The 18844-nt window shown below is 48.6% G+C and overlaps 2 protein-coding genes across 2 annotated transcripts; both read left to right on the forward strand.

Annotated features, from left to right (window-relative positions):
- Positions 1-668: 668 nt before the first annotated feature.
- LOC134295937 (heme-binding protein 2-like) lies at positions 669-17814 on the forward strand. The gene is made up of 7 exons (XM_062969462.1): positions 669-857; positions 945-1049; positions 7664-7739; positions 7841-7967; positions 11743-11867; positions 14044-14207; positions 17546-17814. The coding sequence occupies exons 2-7, from the start codon at positions 970-972 to the stop codon at positions 17640-17642; spliced, it is 669 nt and encodes a 222-aa protein (XP_062825532.1). The 5' UTR covers positions 669-857; positions 945-969; the 3' UTR covers positions 17643-17814.
- LOC134295936 (uncharacterized) lies at positions 3935-7657 on the forward strand. Its single transcript, XM_062969461.1, has 2 exons — positions 3935-6958; positions 7336-7657. Exons 1-2 carry the CDS (start codon positions 6001-6003, stop codon positions 7422-7424), a joined length of 1047 nt encoding a protein of 348 aa, XP_062825531.1. The 5' UTR covers positions 3935-6000; the 3' UTR covers positions 7425-7657.
- Positions 17815-18844: the final 1030 nt, after the last annotated feature.

Raw genomic sequence — 18844 nt, forward strand, 5'->3', positions numbered from 1 at the left:
ACAACACACGGTGCCTGTCCTGCTTTTATTCACATCCGCACAATGCAATAATACATTCATGGTGGTCTCTTCTGCCTGAGGCCAGCACACGTTTCCGGTGGCATCGGACACTTGCTTTGTCAAATCCTGACAGCATGTGCAGTGCGATACTTAGGCAACAGGAAGGAAATGCATAGAGGCGGGACGGGTGGGACTTGGAGAGTGAAAAGGGCCTTGGAGGCGACTACAAACTGGAGGTGAGCCAGGAGTGTGCTGCAGCAGCTCGAAATGCCAATGCGATCCTGTGTTACATCGAGAGGAGTCTCAAGTCTGGATGGAAGAAGGGCTGTTGAGCTTGGAGCAGAGAAAGGGAGATGGGAGCTATGCTTAGGCACCCCATTGAGGAAGAAGAACCGTGGACCCATTATCCCCAACTCCAAAACCCAGGCCAGACCAGAGCCTCTCGTCCCCAACCGCAAGGCCTGTTGTCCCCAGCTGCCCTCTCTGGGCAACTTCAGCAGGTTCTGGAGGGAAAGGCTGAGCCGGGCCTTCTTTGGGGGCGAAATGGGCCTGGGCCGGACATGCTGACCCTTTGTCCCCCGGACACCTCCCCTGGGGAAGGAGGGAGGGGGTGTTTGTGTGTTTTGGGGTGTTACAAAACTCCCGTTACACAACCGCTGCTGATCCTGGCCTGGTGCCCACGTCTGACGGGTGCCAGGAGCCGCGTTTAAAAGGAAGGAAGGAGAAGGAGGAGGAAAGACGGTGGAAGGAGAAGAAGAGGAGAAGAAGAAGAGGAGAAGAAGAGGAGGAGGAGGAGGAGGAGAGGCAGAAGCAGCAGCGCCCCAGTCCCCCCTTGGACCCCAAAGCGTCTCTGGAAGGTACCTGGCTGCAAGGGGAGCGGGCTTTGTGATTTTGCATGGGGCGCATGTCTTTTCTCCTAACCCAAGAGTCCTGTCTCTCTCCAGTTCTTTTCAGTTTCTCATTTCCAAAATGCTGGGCGCTTCCTCTGTCCCTGTGGCCGTGTTCCTGGCACTGGTCCTCGTTGGGAACCCGGGAGAGTCCGCTGAGAGGTAAGGGCAGGACTACTATTATTATTATTATTATTATTATTATTATTATTATTATTATTATTATGACACAGCAAACAAGATAGATATGCTGGATTTTGTATCACAGAATCACAAGTCGAACACTTCCCAAGTGTCTAGGACTGTGTGATGCATTATTATTATTATTATTATTATTATTATTATTATTATTATTATTATTATTATTATTATTGACACAAAGACATAGTCTGACACAGCCAACGAGATCTACATGCTGGATTTTGTATCACAGAATCACAAGTCGAACACTTCCCAAGTGTCTAGGACTGTGTGATGTATTATTATTATTATTATTATTATTATTATTATTATTATTATTATGACACAGCAAACAAGATAGACGTGCTGGATTTCGTATCACAAAATCACAAGTCGAACACTTCCCAAGTGTCTAGGACTCTGTGATGTATTATTATTATTATTATTATGGCACAGCAAACAAGATAGATATGCTGGATTTCGTATCACAAAATCACAAGTCGAACACTTCCCAAGTGTCAAGGACTGTGTGATGTATTTTATTATTATTATTAGTACAGTAGAGTCTCACTTATCCAACATAAACGGGCCGACAGAATGTTGGATAAGCGAGTATGTTGGATAATTAATAGGGATTAAGGAAAAGCCTATTAAACTTCAAATTAGGTTATGATTTTACAAATTAAGCACCAAAACATCATGTTATACAACAAATTTGGTAGAAAAAGTAGTTCAATACGCAGTAATGCTATGTAGTAATTATTGTATTTACGAATTTAGCACAAAAATATCATGATGTATTGAAAATATTGACTACAAAAATGCGTTGGATAATCCAGAACGTTGGATAAGCAAGTGTTGGATAAGTGAGATTCTACTGTACTACTACTATTACTACTACTATTAGAGTGCTGTGTGATTTCTGGGCTGTGTGGCCGTGTTCTAGCAGCATTTTCTCCTGACGTTTCACCGACATTTGCTGGCGAAACGTCAGGAGAAAATGCTGCTAGAACATGGCCATGCAGCCCGGAAACCACACAACAGCCGAGTGATTCCGGCCGTGAAAGCCTTTGACTAGACACCATCATCATCATCATCATCATCATTTGTATGCTCTTAACAAGTAAGCAACGTATTTATGTACGTATGTATGTGTATGTATGTGTCTCTCTGTGTGTGTATATATATTTGTATGTTTGTGTCTGTGTGTATATGTGTGTATATATATATGTATATATATGTATGTATGTGTGTGTATATATATGTGTGTATGTGTGTGTATATATATATTTGCAGGTGTGTGTCTGTGTGTGTGTGTATGTGTGTGTATATATGTATATGTGTGTGTGTATATGTATGTGTGTATATGTGTGTATATATGTATATGTGTGTGTATATATGTGTGTGTGTATATATATTTGCATGTGTGTGTACATATATGTATATATATGTATGTGTGTGTATATATATATGTGTGTATGTGTGTGTATATATATATTTGCAGGTGTGTGTCTGTGTGTGTGTGTATGTGTGTGTATATATGTATATGTGTGTGTGTATATGTATGTGTGTATATGTGTGTATATATGTATATATATGTATATGTGTGTGTATATATGTGTGTGTGTATATATATTTGCATGTGTGTGTGTATGTGTGTGTACATATATGTATATATATGTATGTGTGTGTATATATATATTTGCAGGTGTGTGTCTGTGTGTGTGTGTATGTGTGTGTATATATGTATATGTGTGTGTGTATATGTATGTGTGTATATGTGTGTATATATGTATATATATGTATATGTGTGTGTATATATGTGTGTGTGTGTGTATATATATTTGCATGTGTGTGTGTATGTGTGTGTACATATATGTATATATATGTATGTGTGTGTATATATATGTGTGTATGTGTGTGTATATATATATTTGCAGGTGTGTGTCTGTGTGTGTGTGTGTGTGTATATGTATATGTGTGTGTGTATAGGACTGCTGAATGACAGGTTGGCGGTTCAAATCCATGGAGAGTGGGTGAGCTCCCTCTGCAGGCTCCAGCTTCCCATGAGAGAAGCCTCCCACCAGGATGGTAAAACATCTGGACAGTGTCCCCTGGGCAACGTCCTTGCAGACGGCCAATTCTCTCACACCAGAAGCGAGGCAGTGTGGACTCCTACATAACGCAGCGCATTGTATGACAGTGTGGATGGGACCTCGGGCAGAGATTGCACGGATTAGCTTCAATATTTCTTACAGCCAGAGGCCACAGTGGTGCTATGAGTTAAACTCTTGTGCTGACTGAACTGCTGACCTGAAGGCTGGTGGTTTGAATCCGCAAGACGGGGTGAGCTCCCGTCCGTCAGCTCTAGCTTCCCATGCGGGGACATGAGAGAAGCCTCTCGGCAGGATGGTAACACATCCACTGGGCAGCGTCTCTGTAGATGGCCAATTCTATCACAACAGAAGCCACTTGCAGGATATTCTCAAGTCAGGTGAGCTCCCGTCCGTCAGCTCTAGCTCCTCATGCAGGGACATGGGAGAAGCCTCTCGGCAAGATGGTAAGACCACTTGCAGGATATTCTCAAGTCAGGTGAGCTCCCGTCCGTCAGCTCTAGCTCCTCATGCAGGGACATGGGAGAAGCCTCTCGGCAAGATGGTAAGACCACTTGCAGGATATTCTCAAGTCAGGTGAGCTCCCGTCCGTCAGCTCTAGCTCCTCATGCAGGGACATGGGAGAAGCCTCTCGGCAAGATGGTAAGACCACTTGCAGGATATTCTCAAGTCAGGTGAGCTCCCGTCCGTCAGCTCTAGCTCCTCATGCAGGGACATGGGAGAAGCCTCTCGGCAAGATGGTAAGACCACTTGCAGGATATTCTCAAGTCAGGTGAGCTCCCGTCCGTCAGCTCTAGCTCCTCATGCAGGGACATGGGAGAAGCCTCTCGGCAAGATGGTAACACCACTTGCAGGATATTCTCAAGTCAGGTGAGCTCCCGTCCGTCAGCTCTAGCTCCTCATGCAGGGACATGGGAGAAGCCTCTCGGCAAGATGGTAAGACCACTTGCAGGATATTCTCAAGTCAGGTGAGCTCCCGTCCGTCAGCTCTAGCTCCTCATGCAGGGACATGGGAGAAGCCTCTCGGCAAGATGGTAACACCACTTGCAGGATATTCTCAAGTCAGGTGAGCTCCCGTCCGTCAGCTCTAGCTCCTCATTCAGGGACATGAGAAGCCTCCCAGCAGGATGGTAACACATCCGGGAAATGTCTTTGTAGACGGCCAACTCTCTCACACCAGAAGCGACTTGCAGGAAGTTCTACATTCACTTCTGATACAGCCAGGGCTGGATGATGTTCCGTCCCAGAGTCTGGAGAAGTTACTTTTCCAAAGGGTTTTGGGCTCCCAGGAGTTGCAGACGGGGCTGGCAAGGAGTTGCCGGGGCTCCTGCTGGGAAAAGCCACGGCTCTTTCTTATTATTACGCGAGTTTTATGCAACCGTTCTTGGCCTGTTTCCAGGACGGGTTCAGAGGCTTCAAGGCCTCCCATCACACGACGCAACAGGATTTTTTTGTCCCTGGGTTATAAATGCCGTTTCCTAATCAGTTCTGTCATAAAAACATGGAGGGAAAGTTTATTAAAGTGCCAAAAATTTGTCTTTTGCGGGAGGGACATCATCCCGCAGCAGATTTCAATGAATGCCTCCTCATCAAGACGCAACCAATTGCATCATACTTTGTAGCAGCCACAAAAACAAAGTTTCTGGAGTAGAATAACTACAGTAGAGTTCCAGTTATCCGACTTCCAGTTATCCGATGTACCGTATTATCCGATGTTCCAGGCCGCGTGGCCCAGGGATGAGACTCTTCCCTCCAGCAAGGACCCGGCACTTTGGAGAAGCCCGGTGTGTGTTGATGCCTAGCAACATGCTCCGGGCTTCTCCAAACTGGGTGCTTGCCGGAGGGACGAGACTTTTTTCTTCGGAAAGCAAATGATCGGGCCTCCCTATTATCCGACAGTTTCGGTTATCCGTATTATCCGATGTTCCAGGCCGCATGGCCCAGGGTGCTTGCTGGAGGGACGAGACTCTTCCCTCCAGCAAGGACCCGGCACTTTGGAGAAGCCTGGTGCATGTTGCTGCCTAGTAACCAGGTGCTTGCCGGAGAGACAAGACTCCTCCCTCCAGCAAGACTTTTCCCTTCAGCAAGCACCTGGCTTGCCGGGAGAGATGATAGGGCCTCCCTATTATCCGACAGTTTCGGTTATCCATATTATCTGATGTTCCAGGCCGCATGGCCCAGGGTGCTTGCTGGAGGGACGAGACTCTTCCCTCCAGCAAGGACCCGGCACTTTGGAGAAGCCTGGTGCATGTTGCTGCCTAGTAACCAGGTGCTTGCCGGAGAGACAAGACTCCTCCCTCCAGCAAGACTTTTCCCTTCGGCAAGCACCCGGCTTGCCGGGAGAGATGATAGGGCCTCCCTATTATCCGACAGTTTCGGTTATCCGTATTATCCGATGTTCCAGGCCGCATGGCCCAGGGTGCTTGCTGGAGGGACGAGACTTTTCCCTCCAGCAAGGACCCGGCACTTTGGAGAAGCCTGGTGCATGTTGCTGCCTAGTAACCAGGTGCTTGCCGGAGAGACAAGACTCCTCCCTCCAGCAAGACTTTTCCCTTCGGCAAGCACCCGGCTTGCCGGGAGAGATGATAGGGCCTCCCTATTATCCGACAGTTTCGGTTATCCATATTATCTGATGTTCCAGGCCGCATGGCCCAGGGTGCTTGCTGGAGGGACGAGACTCTTCCCTCCAGCAAGGACCCGGCACTTTGGAGAAGCCTGGTGCATGTTGCTGCCTAGTAACCAGGTGCTTGCCGGAGAGACAAGACTCCTCCCTCCAGCAAGACTTTTCCCTTCGGCAAGCACCCGGCTTGCCGGGAGAGATGATAGGGCCTCCCTATTATCCGACAGTTTCGGTTATCCGTATTATCCGATGTTCCAGGCCGCATGGCCCAGGGTGCTTGCTGGAGGGACGAGACTTTTCCCTCCAGCAAGGACCCGGCACTTTGGAGAAGCCTGGTGCATGTTGCTGCCTAGTAACCAGGTGCTTGCCGGAGAGACAAGACTCCTCCCTCCAGCAAGACTTTTCCCTTCGGCAAGCACCCGGCTTGCCGGGAGAGATGATAGGGCCTCCCTATTATCCGACAGTTTTGGTTATCCGTATTATCCGATGTTCCAGGCCGCATGGCCCAGGGTGCTTGCTGGAGGGACGAGACTCTTCCCTCCAGCAAGGACCCGGCACTTTGGAGAAGCCTGGTGCATGTTGCTGCCTAGTAACCAGGTGCTTGCCGGAGAGACAAGACTCCTCCCTCCAGCAAGACTTTTCCCTTCGGCAAGCACCCGGCTTGCCGGGAGAGATGATAGGGCCTCCCTATTATCCGACAGTTTCGGTTATCCGTATTATCCGATGTTCCAGGCCGCATGGCCCAGGGTGCTTGCTGGAGGGACGAGACTTTTCCCTCCAGCAAGGACCCGGCACTTTGGAGAAGCCTGGTGCATGTTGCTGCCTAGTAACCAGGTGCTTGCCGGAGAGACAAGACTCCTCCCTCCAGCAAGACTTTTCCCTTCAGCAAGCACCTGGCTTGCCGGGAGAGATGATAGGGCCTCCCTATTATCCGACAGTTTTGGTTATCCGTATTATCCGATGTTCCAGGCCGCATGGCCCAGGGTGCTTGCTGGAGGGACGAGACTCTTCCCTCCAGCAAGGACCCGGCACTTTGGAGAAGCCTGGTGCATGTTGCTGCCTAGTAACCAGGTGCTTGCCGGAGAGACAAGACTCCTCCCTCCAGCAAGACTTTTCCCTTCGGCAAGCACCCGGCTTGCCGGGAGAGATGATAGGGCCTCCCTATTATCCGACAGTTTTGGTTATCCGTATTATCCGATGTTCCAGGCCGCATGGCCCAGGGTGCTTGCTGGAGGGACGAGACTTTTCCCTCCAGCAAGGACCCGGCACTTTGGAGAAGCCTGGTGCATGTTGCTGCCTAGTAACCAGGTGCTTGCCGGAGAGACAAGACTCCTCCCTCCAGCAAGACTTTTCCCTTCAGCAAGCACCTGGCTTGCCGGGAGAGATGATAGGGCCTCCCTATTATCCGACAGTTTTGGTTATCCGTATTATCCGATGTTCCAGGCCGCATGGCCCAGGGTGCTTGCTGGAGGGACGAGACTCTTCCCTCCAGCAAGGACCCGGCACTTTGGCTTGCTGGAAGAGATGATAGGGCCTCCCTATTATCCGACAGTTTCGGTTATCCGACGTTTGGCCCGCCCGTTTATGTCGGATAATCGGAACTCTACTGCACTTTCAAAGTAAGGACTGCATCATTAAACAGGAAATAATACTTCCAAACCAGGACCCAGACACCCGGGACAGGCCTCTGGGGTGAAGGCTAGTGGTTGTCCTCGTTGTACATCGTGAGGTGTAACCCAAGGAAGCCTCACTAGGGCAGTGGGGTCGCCTTTTCGGAGTGTGTTTGTGTTATATTTGGGGGGTGGGCTATTCCGTGCTTTGTGACCTTTGACCCTCCTCTTTCCTTCTCCCCCAAATCCCAGGGCGGAACCCCCTCCTTGCAAGGAAAACAGGGAGTGCTTGAACTACACGGTGGTCTGCCACGGATCGGGCTATGAGGTGAGGACCCCACTTTGTAGGGAGGGGTTAGGGTCCCCCAAGGGTGGGGTGTGTCCGTCCCCCCATTGACCCCTGTTTCCCCCCCTCCCTCCCTTCTGCAGGGGCGCCACTACCCGAACTCCTCCTGGGTGGGCACCCGCGTGCAGGACGGCTCCAAGTACTTCTCCGCCGTGGTCAAGTCCTTCTGGCGCCTCTTCCGCTACATCCACTTGGGGGCCAACGAGAGGAGTAAGAGGCGGAAGGGGCCCCCGAGAAGACCCTTCCCCACCGCCAGAGGCCTCTCCCTGCACCTTCACCAGCCCCAGACCCAGGGGCAGGGACTGCAAGGCCCATCACCCCCGCTGCAGAGCATAAACCAGACCCCACCTGCAAAGACCACTATCCTCAGCTACAAAGCCCATTACCCCTGCTGCAGAATTTAGATCAGAGCCCATTAACCCCAGCTGCAAAGCCCATTACCCCCACCGCAGAATCCATAAGGGAGCCCATTGTCCCCAACGGCAAAGCCCACTGTCTTCTACTATAAAGCCCATTACTCCTGCTGCAGAATTCAGATCAGTGCCCATTAACCCAGCTGCAAAGCCCATTACCCCCACTGCAAAATCTATAAAGGAGCCCATTGTTCCCAGTGGAAAGCTCACTATTCTCAGCTACAAAGCCCATCACTCCCAGCTGCAGAATCCAGATCAGAGCCCATTAACCACAACTGCAAAGCCCACTGTCTTCAACTACAAAGCCCATTATGCCTGCTGCAGAATTCAGATCAGTGCCCATTAACCCCAACTACAAAGCCCATTACCCCCACTGCAGAATCTATAAAGGAACCCATTGTCCCCAGGGGAAAGCCCACTATTTTCAGCTACAAAGCTCATCACTCCCATTTGCAGAATGTATATCAGAGCCCATTGTCCCTAAATTCAAATCCCATTATCCTCAACTATGAAGCCCATTACCCCCACTGCAGAATCCATAAAGGAGTCCATTGTCCCCAACGGCAAAGCTCACTATCCTCAACTACAAAGCCCATTACTCCCAGCTGCAGAATCCAGATAAGAGCCCATTGTCCCTAACTTCAAAGCCCACTATCCTCAACTACAAAGCCCATTACCCCTGCTGCAGAATACAGATCAGAGCCCATTAACCCCAACTGCAAAGCCCATTACCCCACTATAGAATAGATCAGAGCCCATTAACCCCAACAGCAGTGCCCATTATGCTCAACTGCAAAGCCCATTACTCCCAGCTGCAGAATCCAGACCAGAGCTCATTAACCCCAACTGCAGAGCTCACTATCCTCAGCTACAAAGCCCATTACTCTCACTGCAAAATCCACATTGGAGTCCATTGTCTCCAAGGGCAAAGCTCACTATCTTCAACTACAAAACCCATTACTCCCACTGCAGAATCCAGATAGGAGTCCATTGTCCCCAACTACAAAGCCCATTATGCTCAACTACAAAGCCCATTACTCACAGTTGCAGAATGCAGATCAGAGCCCATTGTCCCCAACTGCAAGCTTACTATCCTCAACTATAACACCCATTGTCCCCAGCTGCCGAATGTAGATCAGAGCCCATTAACCCCAACTGCAAAGCCCATTACCACCAGTGCAGAATCTAGATCAGAGCCCATTGTCCCTAACTGCAAAGCCCACTATCCTCAACTACAAAGTCCATTACTTCCAGCTGAAGAATGTAGATCAGAACCCATTATCCTCAACTGCCAAGCCCATTACTCCCACTGCAAACTCCAGATCAGAGCCCATTGTCCCCAATTACAAAGCCCATTATCCTCAACTACAAAGCTCATTACCCCACTATAGAATGTAGATCAGAGCCCATTAACCCCAACAGCAGTGCCCATTAACCCCAACAGCAGTGCCCATTAACCCCAACAGCAGTGCCCATTACTTCCAGCTGCAGAATCTAGATCAGAGCCCATTGTCCCCAACTACAAAGCCCATTACTCCCAGATGCAGAGTGTAGATCAGAGTTCATTAACCTCAGCGTCAAAACCCATTATCCTCAACTACAAAGCCCGTTACTCGCAGCTGCAGAGTGTAGACCAGTGTATTATCCTCAACTGCCAACCCCATTAGCCCCACTGCAAACTCCAGATCAGAGCCCATTGTCCCCAATTACAAAGCCCATTATCCTCAACTACAAAGCTCATTACCCCACTCTGGAATGTAGATCAGAGCCCATTAACCCCAACAGCAGTGCCCATTACTTCCAGCTGCAGAATCTAGATCAGAGCCCATTGCCCCCAACTACAAAGCCCATTACTCCCAGATGCAGAGTGTAGATCAGAGTTCATTAACCTCAGCGTCAAAACCCATTATCCTCAACTACAAAGCCCGTTACTCGCAGCTGCAGAGTGTAGACCAGAGCGTATTATCCTCAACTGCCAAGCCCATTACTCCCACTGCAAACTCCAGATCAGAGCCCATTGTCCCCAATTACAAAGCCCATTATCCTCAACTACAAAGCTCATTACCCCACTATAGAATGTAGATCAGAGCCCATTAACCCCAACAGCAGTGCCCATTACTTCCAGCTGCAGAGCCCATTGTCCCCAACTGCAAAGCCCATTACTCCCAGATGCAGAGTGCAGATCAGAGTTCATTAACCTCAATGTCAAAGCCCATTATCCTCAACTACAAAGCTCATTACCCCACTATAGAATGTAGATCAGAGCCCATTAACCCCAACAGCAGTGCCCATTAACCCCAACAGCAGTGCCCATTAACCCCAACAGCAGTGCCCATTAACCCCAACAGCAGTGCCCATTACTTCCAGCTGCAGAATCTAGATCAGAGCCCATTGTCCCCAACTACAAAGCCCATTACTCCCAGATGCAGAGTGTAGATCAGAGTTCATTAACCTCAGCGTCAAAACCCATTATCCTCAACTACAAAGCCCGTTACTCGCAGCTGCAGAGTGTAGACCAGAGCGTATTATCCTCAACTGCCAAGCCCATTACTCCCACTGCAAACTCCAGATCAGAGCCCATTGTCCCCAATTACAAAGCCCATTATCCTCAACTACAAAGCTCATTACCCCACTCTGGAATGTAGATCAGAGCCCATTAACCCCAACAGCAGTGCCCATTACTTCCAGCTGCAGAATCTAGATCAGAGCCCATTGCCCCCAACTACAAAGCCCATTACTCCCAGATGCAGAGTGTAGATCAGAGTTCATTAACCTCAGCGTCAAAACCCATTATCCTCAACTACAAAGCCCGTTACTCGCAGCTGCAGAGTGTAGACCAGAGCGTATTATCCTCAACTGCCAAGCCCATTACTCCCACTGCAAACTCCAGATCAGAGCCCATTGTCCCCAATTACAAAGCCCATTATCCTCAACTACAAAGCTCATTACCCCACTATAGAATGTAGATCAGAGCCCATTAACCCCAACAGCAGTGCCCATTACTTCCAGCTGCAGAGCCCATTGTCCCCAACTGCAAAGCCCATTACTCCCAGATGCAGAGTGCAGATCAGAGTTAATTAACCTCAATGTCAAAACCCATTATCCTCAACTACAAAGCCCGTTACCCCCAGCTGCAGAGTGTAGACCAGAGCGTATTATCCTCAACTGCAAGGCCCATTAACCTCAACCCAAGGGCCAGCATTCCTAGCTGCAGGATGTGGAGGAAGCCCATTATCCCCAGCTGCAAGACCGTCCATCTGCAGATGCGGGGGCTGTCGGTCGGAGCTCCTTCTTCCCCATCCCAAAGCCCATCCTCCCAGACTGCAGAGCCCCTTCACCCCCAACTGCAAGGCCCATTGTCCATGAGTCGGGATGGCCACAGCGAAGCCCCTGACAGTGCAGGCCGTGCAGGACTCATGGGGTGCTTCCCAGGGCTCTCTTCCCAAACCCAATGGGGAAGGGGGGCATTTCCCCATCTCCCACCAAAGGGGCGGGGTGGGGGGGTCTGCTTCCTCCTGTATCCCCCCACTCGCCCACCCACCCCCATTGACTTCGTTCCCCGAAATCCACAGAGGCCACCATCCCGATGACGTCGCCGGTCCTGACCCGGGTGGAGGAGGCGGAGGGGTCCTTCGAGGTCTACTTCATGCTGCCCGAGGCCTTCAGGGCGGACCCCCCGAAGCCCACCGAGGAGACGGTGAGAGGGAGGGCGGGGGGCTCACGGGGGAGAGGGACCCCTCATAGGATCTGTTGCTCTCCGGGGCTGGGACTCCCGTCTCTACTTCACTCACACTCCCATCCAGGGTACAAGAGCAAAGCGGTTCATGGAAGAATAGATCTCAAAAGCAAAAGAGTCCAGATATTAAAGTCAAAAGATCAGGAATAATCCTTAGAATTCAAAGGACATGATATGCATCAAAAACCCAGAAAGATCCAAAACATGCGATACAGGAACAGTCTTTAGAAACTTGAGACATGAACACAAGGAAACCTGGAGCTAGAAATCCCTTAGAAGCCTTGAATCATAGAATCATAGAATAGTAGAGTTGGAAGTTGGAAGAGACCACATGGGCCATCTAGTCCAACCCCCTGCTAAGAAGATGTTGACTTGGCAGACGTTCTATACGCCAACGTCAACATTGCCTAGACTGACAAAACACCCCAGTTGGCTTTTCTAACATAGGCAGAAATGTTGGGGATTGTGGATGATAGGTGGAAGCTCTTTCGTGTGCCCGTGAGCCCACAGTCACCCTGCGGAATGATGCACCACTCGGCTTTGCAGAACAAACAACACGGGAACCTTTACTACGTCCAAGAGATCCACAGAACAAGGGTACTTACAATAGTCCCTCTGACTGCTTACAGAAATCCACAGTCACAAGCAGTCCTGTCTTAGTTCATAGATCTGCTTCAGTGAAGATCAGCAGCAAACAATGTCAGCGTGAAGGTCAGGGTGCGAGTTGGGTGGGTTTCTTCAAACTCCATCAATCATCTTCTCCAGCACCCTGATGAATTGGTTGCAATCGTCTGCCACACCAATTCCTCTGTTCAAATGTCAGACTCAAAGAGATCTCTAGTCTAAAGTCCAAACATTTATTCAATATCTATAATACATATTTACAAAGCACAGCAAAAGCCATCGCTCTGAGCTGGCATTCTTCTATAGCCTCTTTGCTCGGCAAGCACCAGCTCAACTCACTCAGAGATAAGAAGCACATTCCTCAGTAGGAAGGAAGTTCCGACCTCCAAAGGCCAGAAATCATGCCTGATAGGTCAACAGCAGGCTGTCAGTCAAAACTAGCCTGCTGTTAACTGGGTTGTTGTATGTCTTTCGGGCTGTGTGGCCATGTTCCAGAAGCATTCTCTCCTGACGTTTCGCCCACATCTATGGCAGGCATCCTCAGAGGTTGCCTGCCATAGATGAGGATGATCTGAGGATGCCTGCCATAGATGTGGGCGAAACATCAGGAGAGAATGCTTCTGGAACATGGCCACACAGCCCAAAAGACATACAACAACCCTGTGATCCCGGCCATGAAAGCCTTCGACAACACACTGCTGTTAACGGTTTCATTACTGAAACACACACTCTTGCAAAAACAGCAGAAACACTTGATTTACATTTGATACACATACAACCATAATCCAACAAACAAGACCTCAGAAATAGTCAGGCCTCTCTGAGTACAGAGCCATCTTCTTCCCAGCCAGTACTCAGTAGACTCACACACACAGAGAGAGAGATAGAAACCTGTGCAAACCAGTTCTCCAGCAGCAGGGTAGCAATAGTTACAAACCGATTCCCAGGTCCTTGCAAACCCGGCCAATCGGCTTCATGCATTTGATTTTCCAGTCAACACACATATAATATCTTTGCAAACCATGACAAGAAAGTCATGCTGTTTCCCCTGAGAAGCTGATAAGGGCTCTTTGTCTAATAGGTGGCTTGACCTTCGTACTCTCTCTTGAGAACTTCGATGTTGATGGAACATACATCTCCTATCTCCCTGCTGCTCATTAGTCCGTCCACCTAGACTTTCATTCTCCTCCTCTGAGCTCAGTTCTGTCTCTGACCTTGCTTCTCTAGGGAACAGCCTTTCTGGAATGAAGAAAGAGAGACCTCTCATTCTCAGGGCTTAAATTTTTGATTGTCCTGCTGGCCTGCAGGTCCAGAATCCCCAGTGTCATCATCAGGCTGCCTAGTAGGCCCATAATCCCCAGTGAGATCAGGTACAGAGGCTGGACTACAGCAGGATCCCCCTTGAGTTGACCACAGAGTCCAGGGTCAGCCATGAAGGTGGCCAGATTACTCCTTTTGGTGTCTCTGAGGGACCCCTGACCTGACCTCGGGCCCCCATTCTCCCCCCTTGCAGGTCTTCCTGACCACCTCCCCAGAGATGGAGGTCTACGCCCGCTTCTTTGGGGGCTGGATGACGGACAACGTCCAGGAGGAGCAGCTGAAGTCCCTGGATGAAGCCCTCACCCGCGACCAGAGGGCCACACGGCCGGGGCTGCACTACGTGGCCGGATTCAACAGGTGGAGGTCACGCCTGGAAAGTGGGACCGGTGGGGGGCGGGGGGCTTCTTCTGCCCCTCTTGAGGTCTCTGCAGGGCAGGGGGTGCCTCCATGCAGAACTGGCTGGCCTTCTGTCGGGAGGGCTTGGAAGGTGTCTTCCTATTTCACAGAAGGCGGTCAGGCTGGATGGTCTTTGTGGGTCCCTTCCAATACTAAGAGTCTATTCTTATTCTTCAGCACTCTCCCGGAAGGGCTTGGATGGCGTCTTCTTCCATTGCGGAAGGGGTTTGGACTGGGTGGGCCGTTGGGGTCCCTTCCAACTCTCGGATTCTATCATTATTCTATTAGGGCCAGGCTTTAGCTCAGCTGATTAATCACCAAACTGCAATAATCTTGCCAATCAGAAGGTTGAGAGTTCGAAGCCTGGGTCACAGTAAGCTCCTGACCTTTAGCCCAGCTTCTGCCTACCTAGCTGTTTGAAAACAAATGTGAGTAGATAAATAGGAACCACATTCAAGTGGGGAGGTATTTAGGTTTCATGTTTCAATCAAAAAAAGGAGGAATTTTACCAACAAAGAAAGTTCTTTGTCAGGGAGATGGAGCGACAGCACCCCCGGTGGCCGGGATGGATCTCAGCCTCCAAAGATGCCGAAGGATGGGAAAGCCTATGTATACCTCTATCTGTTGTTTGTCTTGTCATTGTTACAATCGGCATTGAATGTTTGCCACATATGAAATCACAGTCAGTGATTTGCCCTGAGTCCCCTTCAGGGTGAGAAGGGTGGGATATAAGTACTGTAAATAAAATAATAATAAATAATTATTAATATTAATATTGAGTAGAGGCTGGATGGCCATCTGTCAGGAGGGCTTGGATGGTGATCGCAGAAAGGGGTCAGACTGGCTGGCCTTTGGGCGTCTTTTCCAATGCTAGGATTCTATTACTATTATTAATTGGAAGCTGAGTGGCCATCTGTCGGGAAGGCTTGGTGTGTCTGTTCCTTGATGGTGGAAGGGGTTGGATTGGAGGGCCTTAATAATAATAATAATAATAATAATAATAATAATAATAATAATACTTTATTTATATTCCGCCCTATCTATCTCCCCAAGGGGACTCAGGGCAGATCACAGTACACACACACAGCAAATATTCAATGTCGTTTGGTCAGATGGGGCAGAACAGGACAGACAGAAACGAGATATGTTGTCTCGAAGTCCAGTTTTGATGCCTTGGAGGTTGAGTTTGGATTCAGCCACAGGGGGGTGCTGTCGCTCCACTCTCTATGATAAAGAGCCATCAGGACTTCCTCCTTCCTCTCGGTCACTGCATTTCTGGTCTTGTTCTTCTATGGTCTCGTAAAATACCTCCCCTGCTAATTAGCGGTCCCTAATTTCTCTACTCACAGCTCTAAGCTGTTTTCGAACTGCTTAGGTCAGGGATCCCCAAACTAAGGCCCGGGGGCCGGATGCGGCCCTCCAAGGTCATTGACCTGGCCCCCGCCCTCAGTTTTATAATATAATATTTTTATATCCGTTTTAATAATATAATATATTGTATATACATATAATATTGATAATAATCTTATGTTATACAATATAATACTAATAGTAATACCATATAATAATATTAATTATATGTTATATATTACATCTTATATAATAGTATAGTGGTATAGTTCAATATAGTAATGTATAATGCTAATATTGTGTTATGCTAATAATATAATATATTGTATGTACATACAGCTGCTCTGAGTCCCCTTCGGGGTGAGAAGGGTGGGATATAAATGTAGTAAATAAATGCAGTAAATAATTAATTAATTTTAGACTTAGGCTCGGCCAAATTCTGACATGACTTGAAGGCACACAACAACAACAATCCTAATTAACTTGACTATCTCATTGGCCAGTAGCAGGCCCTCACTTCCCATTGAAATACTAATAGGTTTATGTTGGTTAAAATTGTTTTCATTTTTAAATATTGTATTGTTCTTTTGTTGTTGTCGTTGTACTACAAATAAGACATGTGCAGTATGCATAGGAATTTGTATTTTTTTTCAAATGATAATTCGGCCCCTCAACAGTCTGAAAGATTGTGGACTGGCCCTCTGCTTAAAAAGTTTGGGGACCCCTGGCTTAGGTAAACAGTGAGCTGGGCTTGACGGTCTGGTGCTCACCCCAACCAGGCTTTGAACCGGCCACCTTTCGGTTGGTAGATCTTATTACTGCCGGGGATTTACAAGCTGGGCTGTAGCCCAGCTGGTAAATGACAAAGAGCCATCAGGACTTCCTCCTTCCTTTTGGTCACCGGTATTTTATGGTGTCGTAAAATACCCCCCCCCCCCCCGCTAATTAGTGGTACCTAATTTCTCTACTCACAGCTCTAAGCTGTTTTCGAACTGCTTAGGTAAACAGTGAGCTGGGCTTGACAGTCGGGTGCTCACCCCGACCGGGCTTCGAACCGGCCACCTTTCAGTTGGTAGATTTTATTACTGCTGGGAAGTTACAAGCTGGGTTGTAGCCCAGCTGGTAAATGACAAAGAGCCATCAGGACTTCCTCCTTCCTTTTGGTCACCGGTATTTTATGGTGTCGTAAAATACCCCCCCCCCCCCGCTAATTAGCGGTCCCTAATTTCTCTACTCACAGCTCTAAGCTGTTTTCGAACTGCTTAGGTAAACAGTGAGCTGGGCTTGACAGTCGGGTGCTCACCCCGACCGGGCTTCGAACCGGCCACCTTTCAGTTGGTAGATTTTATTACTGCTGGGAAGTTACAAGCTGGGTTGTAGCCCAGCTGGTAAATGACAAAGAGCCATCAGGACTTCCTCCTTCCTTTTGGTCACCGGTATTTTATGGTGTCGTAAAATACCCCCCCCCCCCAGCTAATTAGTGGTCCCTAATTTCTCTACTCACAGCTCTAAGCTGTTTTCGAACTGCTTAGGTAAACAGTGAGCTGGGCTTGACGGTCAGGTGCTCACCCCGACCTGGGCTTCAAACTGGCCACCTTTCCGTCAGTAGATCTTATTACTGCCGGGGATTTGCCCTCTGTGCTAAACCCCGACCCCTACGATCTCTAGGACTGTGATTCTAATCCAGAGTGAGGGAAAGGATATGGATTGGGGGGAGGAGTGAAGATGAACCCCAAATCTCCCCCAAACCCCAATCAAAACAAATAGCATAGCACAAGATGCCAGGTTCTGTATATGTGTGTGTGTGTGGGGGGGGGGGGGTCCCTCTTTATCTGGGGACCAGATGTCTTTTGGGTGGGTTCCCTTCTTTATTGGGGAGGGGGCTTCCATGCCCTTCCGTTGCCACCCACACTAACACCCCCTTTTTTCTCTGTCTCTCCCATTGGCAGCCCCTTTGAGCTCTACAACCGGCGCAACGAGGTCTGGCGCCTGGCGGAGGGAGACCTGGCCTGCCCCTCGGCCCTGCAGGAGGGTCCGGAGGAGTAGCCCCACTCCCAGGGCCACCCAAAGTGGAGCCAAACCGCTTCAGCCCCGCAGTGCGGATCTCCTCCTCCTCCTCATCTCTTTGCTCTTCCTGGGCAGAGACCTCTTCTTGCTTCCAGGGAATAAAGAAGCGCATTTTAATAATAAAAATAGCCAGTTAATGCTTGGAGGGAAACATGGCATTGTTATTCTTGCGGAGCCTTCAAAGGAAGGATGGCAGGAGGGGCTTTGCATTCGAGGACATTGCTTGCTTGGGAAGGGGCTGCTTCGGGTCTTGTTTTAAGGGGGGGGGGGAGTGGGGTGTCAATGGACACAGACTTAAACCAAAATGATGGTCATTGTCATCATCAAGCCACAAGGAGAGGCCAAGAAGAAGAAGAAGAAGAAATAATAATAATAATAATAATAATAATAATAATAATAATAATAATAAAGCACAGCAGACAAAAAACCAGTGCAAGAAAACCGCACTACAAACTAGAGCTGACAGCTGGCACAACAAAACATTTCACAGAAAGTTCCTTGACAGAATTGAAGGAAAAGCTGATAAGGAGAAGACCTGGCTATGTCTCAGGAATGGGACCCTGAAGAAGGAGACAGAAGGCCTGATCCTTGCAGCCCAGGAGCAAGACATCAGGACAAAGGCAATTAATAATAATAATAATAATAATAATAATAATAATAATAATAATAGAAGACCTGGCTCTGGCTCATGAATGGGACCCTGAAGAAGGAGACAGAAGGCCTGATCCTTGCAGCCCAGGAGCAAGACATCAGGACAAAGGCAATTAATAATAATAATAATAATAATAATAATAATAATAATAATAATAATAGAAGACCTGGCTCTGGCTCACGAATGGGACCCTGAAGAAGGAGAGAGAAGGCCTGATCCTTGCAGCCCAGGAGCAAGACATCAGGACAAAGGCCATTAATAATAATAATAATAATAATAATAATAATAATAATAATAATAATAATAGAAGACCTGATTCTGGCTCACGAATGGGACCCTGAAGAAGGAGACAGAAGGCCTGATCCTTGCAGCCCAGGAGCAAGACATCAGGACAAAGGCCATTAATAATAATAATAATAATAATAATAATAATAGAAGACCTGGCTCTGGCTCACGAATGGGACCCTGAAGAAGGAGACAGAAGGCCTGATCCTTGCAGCCCAGGAGCAAGACATCAGGACAAAGGCCA

The sequence above is a fragment of the Anolis carolinensis genome, chromosome 2 (assembly GCF_035594765.1).
Source record: "Anolis carolinensis isolate JA03-04 chromosome 2, rAnoCar3.1.pri, whole genome shotgun sequence".
Taxonomy (NCBI): domain Eukaryota; kingdom Metazoa; phylum Chordata; class Lepidosauria; order Squamata; family Dactyloidae; genus Anolis; species Anolis carolinensis.